This window comes from Miniopterus schreibersii (genome assembly GCF_964146895.1).
Source record: "Miniopterus schreibersii genome assembly, chromosome: 13".
In the NCBI taxonomy this organism is placed as follows: Eukaryota; Metazoa; Chordata; class Mammalia; order Chiroptera; family Miniopteridae; genus Miniopterus; species Miniopterus schreibersii.
Genome location: NC_138113.1, coordinates 51152371 through 51163756, shown reverse-complemented (window position 1 = coordinate 51163756; position 11386 = coordinate 51152371). Strand labels below are relative to the sequence as shown.

General features: G+C 50.1%; 1 protein-coding gene across 1 annotated transcript in view; it reads left to right on the top strand.

Moving 5' to 3' along the window:
• The first annotated feature begins 362 nt into the window (after positions 1 to 362).
• Positions 363 to 11386, top strand: part of MERTK (MER proto-oncogene, tyrosine kinase) — a 92519-nt gene continuing 81495 nt past the window's right edge. Inside the window, exon 1 of the mRNA XM_081156282.1 lies at positions 363 to 889. Coding sequence (XP_081012408.1) covers positions 814 to 889 — 76 coding nt within the window. The 5' untranslated portion in view covers positions 363 to 813. The remainder of the gene's footprint in view (positions 890 to 11386) is intronic.

The following is an 11386-nucleotide window of genomic DNA, read 5'->3' as shown; positions in this document are numbered from 1 at the left end:
ACCCATGGGCTCCCTCCTGCACGCCCCCAGCAGGGATGGAGCCCACAATCGTGCTTTGCCCTGACCAGGAATCCAACCAGCAACCTCTCTGTGCCTGGAGGAAGCCCAACCAACTGAGCCTGGCACAGGCCAGGGCTATTCAATTATTTTTGAATAATTTCCTGTAAATAGAATTTGTTTCAAAAATACACAGATTCTAAATTTTAGTAAGTATGAATTTTGAATCATTTGGTCAAGTTCCCTTGGAATTCTGACTGGGATCTCATCAAACGGGTGGATGGGGTTAAGGGGAATCCATGCACCGGCTGCTTTAAGAGGCGTGGATTGAGCGCCGCCTATGGGCCAGGCGCTGGAAGCGCAGCGCTCAACCCGAGAGCTTGCAGCGAGGGCACCTTTGCACCGAGTCCAAAGCCAGCGCAGAGCTGCGCAGCTTGAAGTCAGGACCCGCCTCTCCGCTCCCGCTCTGGCTTTTCCTCGCTGTTCAGGCTCCGCGAGCATCGGCTCTGCCTTCGGGGGAACACCGAGCGCTGGCTCCTCCACGCGGGCGGGCCCCGCACCTTTGGCCGGTGCCCCCGAGCGCTCAGCTGGGCCACCGCCGCGCCCCGGCCCCGGCTCCCCGCGGAGCGCTCTCTTCCCGCCCCTCTCGCCCCCCCCCCTTTCCTCTGGGTTCCTGGACCGCCCCTTCCAGCGTCCGGCGCCAACCAGCGCCTCCCAGCTGCTTTCGGGGCGCCCGCGGCCGGGCGCCGGACTGTTTCTCCGCTGGCTTCGCCACCCGCGCGGGTGGAAAAGCATTTCCAGACCCGCGGCTCAGGGATGGGGCGGGCCCCGCTGCTGCTGCTGCTGCCGCTGCCGCTGCCTTGGCTCTTGGTCCCCGGACTCCCGAGAGGGGGTGAGTGCGGGACCCGGGGGCTGGGAGAGGGGGCAGGAGGCCCGGGGGCTGGGGGAAGGGGCAGGCGGAGCCCGGGAAGGGGGCGAAGGGCTGGGGAGGAGGGCCAGTGTCAGGAGGAGCGAACGGGGCTCGGGGAGGCGGGATGGGGGTGCCTCGCTGCTGCACAGGTTTGCACCCCCCCCCCCCCCCAGCCCGTAGGCACGGAGCGGGGCACGGGGCGCGCGCTGGCTCAGAGCCCCGGCGCCAGGCTGGGCCGCGTACGCTCGTCCGGTGAACGCGAGGCGGGGTCACTGAGGCCCCCTTTCCTCTGGAGGAGGTCGCGCCCTGTGCTGTGACTTCCCAAGTTTTCGGCTGAGAGCACCGGAGTCGCAGGTCGGGGCGGGAATGTGAGGAAGACTCCCCTGGAGCCCTCTGCTGCGGGAACCGCGCTGGCGGGAGCTCCGGGGGCGCCGCGCAACCACAGCCTTAGGGGCTCGAGCCCGCAGACGCGCGGGCGGAGGAGTCGGAGTCGCTGTTGGGGCGCATGGACCAAGGTGGGACCCCGGGAGGGGTGGCCCTACGGCCGTTCCCACTGCGCCCTCACAGCAATACTAGCTGGCGCCCCTCTGCAGGACACTCTGTGGGGGTGCAGGGCCAGGAGGAAGGGGGCGCATTCTGTACCCCTGTTATTGTCGGACAGGCTCTCCAGGGCTTGGACATGGTCTAGGTTGTCCCGGGCCCGCCAGGTGTGCGCGCAGGTATTCCAGTGTAGACGCTGGCTGGGCGCGCAGGCAGGTCGGTCCGTGGGGCTGGCTGGGCACCCACATCTGGCTCGAGGGTTCTGCACCCACATCTGGTTCGAGGGTGCGGGATAAAAAGGTTAGACGTCTGGTCGCAGATCCACTTCTGGTAGCAGGGAGAAACGTAACCAGGCCTTACCAAAAAGACAAAGAAATGGGGTGTGGGGGAAGGTATGCTAAAGAAACACATCCCAGGCATTTTTCCTTGGCTAAACTATTTCCATCCAGCCTGCGGGGTGGGAGTGTTTGACCATGAGTATGGCTGAGTAGTTTTCACCTATTAAAGTCAAAGGTGTGTGTGTGTGTGTGTGTGTGTGTGTGTGTGTTTGTTTAAGAATACCAAGTTACAGTTAAGCAATTTACTTAAAACTTTTCCTTTTGAGGTTTTTTGGTGAAAGCTCAGTTGGTCAAATGAAAAATTCTTAAGCTGTGCCTCTTCTTGCACATTAAATTACATACAAGCAATTTATAATTTGGGGCTCTTTGAAATAAACATCAAAGAACTAAAACAAGCCTGTTCTCCACCCCCCAAACCCTCAAAAATTCCTCAGCATTTCTGCCAGACCCATTTTTCATAATCTGCCCGTCTGTTATGTTTTTCTGCTAGTGAGGGCTGGCCGTAAGTAATCTTGGAGGTAGTGAATGTGGTGAAACGTATGGGGAAAGGAATGGGAATAATCGTTTTGGTGTAAGATATTAAAAAATGGTGTTCTTTTTCTAAGTTTTAAAAAAAGCTGTAATAAAAAACGTGTCTAGCTGACAGCCCACTTTAGTGAGATAATCATGAAAGGGTCTGTTAAAATCCACCCGTAGGAAGAACTAAAAATGTCCCCCATTTTTCCTGGTCTACCTTTTGCTTTTTGTCTTGAATTTACCTGGGAGATGTCTGATAGTGTTGGAGCTTTCCTTGTGAAAAGCTTAAAGAGTGGGATTCTCACTGGCAGAATTAGGGCTGAAGTAAGAGTGCTGTGCAAAGGGATTAAAAATGAGAATTAGAGTCTCAGTGTAGTTTTAAGATTTTCATTTTGGGCATTGTGGGTCCAAGTGGTTTGCTTACCGAGGCAGGAGAGAGACCAGTGGACTGTGTGTAGATTCCACACTGTAGAAGAATGGATAATTAACATTTACCCCTCACTTTAACCCAGGAATCCTCCAACCCCCATACACACAAAAACCATCCCTCAAAGCCACCTACAGGCAGAAGTGAATCTGCTGACCCAGGCGCATTTCAGTCCTTCCTGTCTGACCAGTGTCTGGTGAGGGTGCTAGTGAGCAGCAAGCCCTGGCAAAGGGGGGCTCTTAGGCACTGGGAGAGGGGAGAGGAGAAATAAAAGTGGGTAACGGTGAGGGCATTTCCAGGACCTGCCCCATGATGAGGCTGAGGGTGCAGCTAAACTCAACCTTTAGAACAAATTGGGCTTTTAAAACACGTAAATGTTGGTGTATTCCTCCCAAAGTAATGCTGTAACATACGTTACAATATACCATCAATATTTTCCCAGGGAGAACTTCAGTTTCTCCCGTTGCTTTCAGGCTTTATAACAATAGCTTCAAATGCTTTTTGGAAGTAAGCAGGGTGTATGTCACAAATAAATAATTTATAGAATGTTATTCTGATCCACTTTTAAAATTTCATTTTTAGAGAGAGGAAGGGGGAGAGAGAGAGCGAAACATCGATCGGTTGCCTCCCTCGCTCACCCTGACCCAGGGATTGAGCCCACAACCCTGGTGTGTACCCTGAGCGAGAATCGAACCCGCCCCTTTTTGTTGTATAAGACGACGCTGCAATCAACTGAGCCACCCTGGCTGGGCCACATTTATTTTTTATATGAACAATAATGATGTTTTTCAATAGTATTTTTAGAAATAATTTCCAGGTAATCGTAGGAGCAGGGCCAGTGAGTTAGCAGCCGGAGTTGGTTCTGAACAGGTTGACTCTTTCGCTGCCTGTGAATTGGGAACATGCTGCCAGGTGGACAAGCTGAGCCCGGGCCTTGGTTTAATCGGGTCCCTCCTCACCTGCGGTGAACACATGAGTGACGGCTGCTTCCCACGTAATAGCCGGAATGGGATTTGAAGATGAGCCTGACTGTGTCGTCCCTTGTTTAGAGTCCTCAGGTGGCTTTTCATTCCTTCCCAGGGTTTGCGGGGACTCTGACTCCTGTTGACTCTTTTCCAGTTGCTCGCCCTGGTTCAGGATGCTTCAGTCACAGTGTCTCCTTCCCAGCGCTTCTGCGGTGGGCATGCTCTCCGGCTGAATCTTTCCCCAAGACCCCTACTTGCTGGCTCCTTTTGAAGGCTCCTTCTGGTTTGGGTTGCAGCTCAGGTGTCCTGAAGAGGCCTTCCCTCCCTCCCTCCCTCCCCAGCCAGGCACATCTCTGTCTCTATCTCTCTCTGTCTCTCTCCATTTTTAATTTGCTCACCACCCAATGGCGGGTGGCACAGTGCTGAGCCATCTCAGGTGCTCGGTGGGTGACTGCCCGGATAATGTCTGTGGCCAGGCCTCTGTGGCTCACACGGACTGCTCCCCATCTCTCTCCCTACTGACTTTTCCAGAAACAGAATTGCTGCAGCTCCTGTGCGCTTTTCGGGGCAGGGTGGGCGGGAGCCTTGGTTGATAGAAGAATCACCTTTCATGTCACTGTGATGCCAAAGCATTTCAGTACTAGAAAAGTTAGGATATGGAGCAAAGATAGATTTTTGGACTCTATTTTGGCCGATATAGCAATCTTAGCCTATTTTATATTCTCTTAACCAATTCAACTGGGAAAAAAAGTCAAAAGCTGATGTTTTAATGTTGAAAACACAGATTTAGCAGCTCCTCTCGAGGGGCAGGTTGCCCGGTGCTCAGGTGGTGGCTCTGAGTGCTTTAACTTTGGCCCTTTGTCACAGATTTAATCTTCACCCAGAGCACAAGGCTGTGGTTGCTGTGCAGGTTAATTATTATAAAAACTGAAAAAAGCAGTTCACCTGGAATGAAGTACTTAACGGGCCATGGCTCAGGATCTGAGTAGCCAGCAAGCCTGCTCCTGTCCTGCTTGGCCCATCTCAGTTTCCTCTCTGGCCAGTGGGACTCTTAATTTTTCACAGAATTGTGGGGAAAATGAAGTGAGCTAATGGCATGGAGTAAGCCCTGCTTCCTCCATTCTGCTGAGCTCAAATTTGGGAATATTTGTTTTTCTTGGACAGATGGTGTTGGGGGAAAAGATTCTTTTTTTCACTGAAATGTATCCTAAATTGCACCTTGAACTGTGAGGGCAGAACTGTGGACCACCCTCCCCTGTTCCCTCTGAGTGCTGAGCCCTGGCTGTGCACTTTAGGATTTTGTTTCCTGGTAGTTCCCTTGCAGGACTCACACTTGGCCTGCCCTGAACACTCCTGCCCTGCCGCCCCCTTACCTTCACTGGCTGGATTTGGACTCAACTCCGTCCAGGAATAGCTTCGTGTCATGTGCTTCTCTGTGAGGTTAAGAATGAAGGCCAATTCCTGTTCTACTCTCCCACGCAACTGCGCCAACGTGGGTGTGGCTTCTGTTGGTTTTTGGTTTTTGAGGATAAACATCCAGATAATTCCTTCCTTCTTTATTTATTTATTTATTCATTCATTCATTCATTCACTTATTTATTTATTTTTACCAGCCAAAACCAGGTTTTTCAAGTGAAGTCCTCTGGCTGCAGTGGATGGAAAATGTGGCTTTGTTTCTTACATCAGCCACTGGGTACCTGTCTGGTGTATTCATGCCCTGTGTGCATGTGCTTGGTATGTGTGTGCCTGGTATGTACATGCCTGGTATGTACATGCCTGGTGTGTGAGTGCCAGGTGTGTGCCTGGTCTGTGTGTGCCTGATGTGCCTGTACCTGGTATGCATGTGCCTGGTCTGTATGTGCCTGGTCTGTATGTGCCTGGTATGCATGTGCCCAGTGGTCATGTGCCCAGATGCCCTCCTGATCAGATACTTCCTGTTGGTGGCAGGTGTGAACTAGCTCCCAGGTATACCCAGGGAAGACCTGACCCTCGCACTCTGGGCATTTGCTGTCCCCTGACAGGAAGGGAACCTGTTCCTTCTCTTTACCCCTTCCTTGTTCAGGCCCTTCTGTGTCCAGCCTGGCAAGGGTTGGGAATCCTGTCAGGACCTTGTGGGCAGGAGTACTGAGGGGACCTGCCATCCCCACTTCCTCCCTCCAAAGAGGCCTGAGTTTGCTTTTCTGAACCTTGCCTGTTGAACTGCGCGTGTGGAAGAGTCTTGATTGCAGCAAAGGCCCAGGTCTTGCCCGCATTTGTGAGCCCACTCAGCTGGTCAGCCTTCCTTCTTGGTGGCTGTGCCATTCCTGCTCTCTGGGCCTCTGTTACGCAGCAGGACCTAGTGGGCCAGGCCGCAGGTCTCGGGCTTTAAAGAGATAAAGAAACGGTGATCATGTCAACATTTCTCTGAGAAACCCACACGCAAGTCTAAAGCATTGTATTTCACCCTTTTGCCCATTTCACTCACTGTCAGTGCTTCTTTCTTTATTTAATGGTAAGTGGATTTTCCATGAGCCTGGGGGTGGCAGGGGTGGGGAAAGAGCAGAGACTGGGGGGATAGCAGGAGGGAGAGAGAGGAAAAGATGTTGACTTTGTGTTTGGACAGGTCATATGAGAAAATCGTTCTATCAAAAGCTGAGAGTAGTTGAGGGACTTCTGGAGAAAGCCCAGTTCACACCTCAGTGTGGGGGGCTTCTTTGCTCTTGTGTTTTTTCTTGGCTTCAGTTCTCAGTGGCGCCTTTTGGATATTTCTTAATTGGTCCCTTCAAAGGTGCTGCCTGGCGTCTGCCGAGCCACATAAGGCCCCCGCAGGCTCTGGTCTCCGGGTAGTGCCTGCACTGGCTCCTGGGGAAGGGCCTACCCTCAGGACTGAGGTCTCAGGTTGGCATCTGACAAGCAGGCAGATGGGACAGATCTGTTTTTTGCGGGGAGGGGTGTCCAGTGATCTCCACATTCAGGAACAGTAAACACCTTAGACTTTGCCTTAACTGCGATCCTGTTTCTAGGGAGACACAAGGGAAGTCTTGTTTATTGAGGAGAAGGGATTGTTTTGCTCTTTTAAGCCTTCGGGCTTGCTAAAACTGCTGGTAGACTGGCCTCATTATGGTTGGGGAAAATGATCGCTTTTACAAGTTAGGACAGCCTGTCTCGGAGAATATTAGAGCAGCGACTCAGCTCGCTGGAGGTTGTTTTCCGTCCAGCCTGGCCACTGACTGTGCGCACCGCCAGCTGATCATATGCATGGCACCCAGTTGGGCTGCATCTGTAGGCGGGTCTCCGCGTGCCCTGGCTGGCTGCCCCCGCACAGGAAGGAGAACCAGCCTGTACGCCTTTTAACAACTCTTTCACGTGACTTGCAGATTTGTGGCTGAAAACAATGTTCTTTTAAAGTTTTGGAGGAAGAAAAAAAAGGAAGCTCATTAGGGTTAGCATTAAATCTGAAGTGTTAGTTTAAAAAAATAGCCACTTTGGGAGTCCAGAGATGTACGGTCTCATCCCAGCTTTGATGTTAGCATTGGGCGCACAAGGAGAGAGTCGGCGAGGAAGCTTTTCCATGATACTGACCCCCAGGCCTGCCTAGGGCCTGTGGACTCTGTGTTTGGGCTGCACATCTCGTTACCCTCCACCAATCCAGTGCGTCTGATTCTTGAGGAGGGGTGGGGAGCCCCACACCCCCTCCCCGTCGGAACCTGGCACTGAGTGAAGTAGGGATAGATAAGATAGTTGCATTTATCCGAAGAAGGTGGCAAGTCTTGGACCAGGGTGACAACTGAGGGGCTGGTTGGTTCCTCAGGCCAAGTGCCCTGATTTTTGGAAAATCAGGTGGAAGGAAGGTTGAGGTCTCTCATGTGAGCCACTCAGGGAGGAATCCCACCATTGTTACCTGGTGGGCCAGCCAGTAAGGTGAAAGGCCTGGCTGTCTCTTTTTACCATTATGTTTTGCCTTTCTCACCTACTCTTTTTTTTATATTCAAATATGTTATAAAATATTTAGGCTACAGAAAAGGACATAGATGCTAATAAGATTCACCCAGCATAAGAAACCAGTTAGCAGCAGTACAGGCGAAGTCCCCCCTCCTCCCCTCTCCCCTCTCCCCTCTCCCCTCTCCCCTCTCCCAGAGGGAACCACTCCCCACATTAGGTGTTTTAATTCCCAGGCATCTCTTTACCCTTGGACCACACAGAATTGTACTGGCAACACTCTACAGGTAGGGTTTCCATTTGGCTGCAAGTAACAAATCCTCACTTCACTGAACCAGAAGTCAGGCCGTCTGAGGGAAGCCAGACCGGGCTGGGACAGAGGCTGCAGGATGTGGCTAGGGACCTGGCTCGACCTGGCTCTTTACTTTGCCATCTCTCGTGTGTGGTGTTAGAGCTCACTGCCTTAGAATGGCTGCTGCACCGCCGGGCATTTTATTTAGATTCTAAGCAGAAGGAAGCAGGAAAAACAAAAGGCAGACCTTTTCATACCAGCTGAGTCTGTTCTTTTTAGGACACAAGAAGATCATAACTTTCTGTGAAGCCCATGCAGCAGACTCGTGCTTACATTTGTCTGGCCACTCCAAGCTGCAAGTAAAGAGGGCAAGTCAAGTATGTTAGCTAGGTGAGCTGTCGCCCTGAGCGAGATCGAGTCCCGTTTGTAGGGAAAGGTGGTGGGAGCATTGGGCGGGATACCAGCAGCAGTAGCGTGCTTTCTTCTTTAGCTTGTTTTTTAACTCCGTGTTAAGTTTGCCAGATTCATCTGGCTCGAGAAGTGTTGCCCTAGTTCATTTATCTTTATAGGCAAATATGTGACTAAACCATAGTCTATACACCCACTTGCCTCTTATTGGGCATTTAGATTTTTCTAAATTTTTATTTCCGTGAACATTCTTCTTTTTAATCCTTTCTTTACATAGATTTAATTTGCTATAATAAAATGTACAGATTTTGAGTTTTGTGTTTGATGAGTTTGACAGATACATGTGTCAAAACCACTACCTGACTCAAAATAGCCATGAACTTCCGTGGGTGTCTCACTGTGGACAGAGGAAGTCATTAGGGGCAGAAATGCTGAGTTGTAGGCTACATGCACTTTCAGCTTCAATATATATTGCCAAATTCGCTGTTCAAAGTGGAGAAAAGGCTTTCTCCTGCACATCTTAAAGGCAGGTTATTGTCGTGGAAGATACGGACTAAAGCAGTTCTTCCCAAGAATATTCTAGCAGGTCTGGCATACTCCTCAGGGAAATTAAGCACGCCGAGGCCATCGTGGCATCACCTCCTGGTCCCCCAGGCTTCTCACCCAGTACCCGCCCTCACCCTTGCTGCCCGCACACTGAGCCCTGTTCTCTTCAGCCCTGGAACCAACCACAAGCCAGGGCTCCAGAGCTGGGCCTGTACGTGGCTACATGGTGAGGCGGGCGGGGCTGTGCGGACCCGGCAGGTCACTTAGCGCTGTGAGTGGCAGGCTCCTCACCCAGGAACTGGGCACAGGGGTATGCCCTTCCCTTCCCAGGATCAGAGGGGACTGTGTAGGTGAAGGGCTGGCAGAGTATAAGTGTTGAGGGAGGGGTAATACAGGTGCTGGGTCCTTTGCCTCTTACCCAGTAGACCATATTCAACATAGTTGGATTCATTTATTTTTATTTTTTTTAATCTTCACTTGAGGATATTTTTTCCATTGCTTTTCAGAAAGTAGAAAGGAGAGAAAGAGAGAGAGAGAAAGAAGCATCAACCTGAGAGAGAGACATCAATTGGTTGCCTCTGACCCTCACCCTGACTAGAGTAGAGCCTGCAACCAAGGCATGTGCCCTTGGCTGGAATCGAACCCAAGACCCTTCAGTCCATGGGCTGAGGCTCTAACCACTGAGCCAAACCGGCCAGGGCCATAGTTGGATTTTTTAAAATGAAACCTATAACGTTGAGATCGTTTTAGTTTCTCATGCTATTCCTAATAAGAAGTAATATAGAGAGCTCCCGGGCACCCTTTCCCTAGTTCCCCCCAATGGGAACATCTTAGAAAACTATAGTCATGATGTCACGGCCAGGTTATTTCCATGGACGGTCGACATCGGAATGCTTCCATCACCACCAGGATCCCTCCGGTGTCGTCGGTAGCCACACCCACCTCCCTCTGGCCCCACCACCTCCCTAACCAGTGGCAATCTCTAATCTGTGTTCCATTTCTATAATTTTGTCATTTCAAAACTGCCATGTAAATGGAATTATACTCTATTACTTTTCCCTTTGCTGTCATGACAATTTACCACGAACTTAAAACAGCAAAGTATGTTATCTCACAGCGGTGTAAGTCAGAAGTTGGCCCCATTTCACTGGGCTGAAATCCAGGTTTTGGCAGGGCCACATTCCTTAGAGGCTGTTGGGCAGGGTGTGTTTTCTTGCCTTTTCTGGCTTTCAGACGTTGCCCATTCCTTGGCTCGTGGCCCCCTCTTCCATCTTCATAGCCAGCAGGTGTGATCGGCCCTCTCGCACACATCACCTGACCCTGCCCCCCGCCTCCCTCCTCACTGTTACGGCCTGTGATGGCCCATCCTCTCCACCGTTTGGAGGCGTCGCTGTTGTTAATTTTAGCCACCCTGGTAAGTGTGCCTTGACATCACACTGTGGTTGAACACTTTTCCTGGAGCATATTTGTATCCATCATCTTTAGTGAAACATTTCTTCATGTCTTTGCTCATTTTCTTTAAATATATCTTTATCGATTTCAGAGAGAGGAAAGGAGAGGGAGAGAGAGAGACAGAAACATCAATGATGAGAGGGTCATTGATCGGCTGCCTCCTGCACAACCCCGACCCGGAATCGAATCCGATCGCCTGGATCCTAGGTCGACGCTCAACTGCTGAGCCACACCCGGCCGGGCTGCTCATTTTCTAATTAGGCTGTTTATTTCTTACTATTGAGTTTTGAGAGTTCTTTAGTATTCTAGATACCGGTCGTTTGTCAGATATGTGGTTTGCAAATAATTTATCCCAGCCCGTAGTTGTTTTTTTATCTTCTTAATAGGCTCTTCTGAAGAACAAGCATTTTTAATTGTGATGACGTCCAGTTTATCAATTTTTTCTTTTATGAGTCATACTTTTGGTGTCAAATGTAAGAACTCTTGCAAGTGAAGATTTTCTTCTCTGTTTCATTTTTATTTTGTTTTTTAATTTTATAGCTTTATGTTTTACATTTAAATCTGGAGCCCATTTTGAGTTAATTTTGGACATGGAGTTCATTCTTTTGCCTGTGGACATCCTCTCACACTGTCTGTTGAAAAGGCCGTCTTTCCTCCATTGAATCCCTTTGACTGTTGCCAAAAAGCAGTTGGGTACATTCTGTGGGTCTATTTCTGGTTTTCTTTTCTGTTCATTGATGTGCGCATTTCTCTGCCAATACTATACAATTTGATTCTGTTGTGGCTATGTAATTAGTTTTGGGATGGTGTAGATGGATTTCTCCCACTTTATTCATTCTCCAGAGTTGTTTCAGCTATCTCAGTTCCTTTGCCTTTCCACACAAATTTTAGAAATACATTTTCTATATCTACAAAAAAAACCCACACAAACTTGCTGAGATTTGTTAAGAATTGTGTGTGTGATTTTTTTCTGACACCAAATATGTTGTTTCAAGAACAACCAATTCTCCAATTCAGACACCAGCTGGTGCACTACGATTCCATTCAATTCTGACACTAACTACTAGAGTTAGTGAT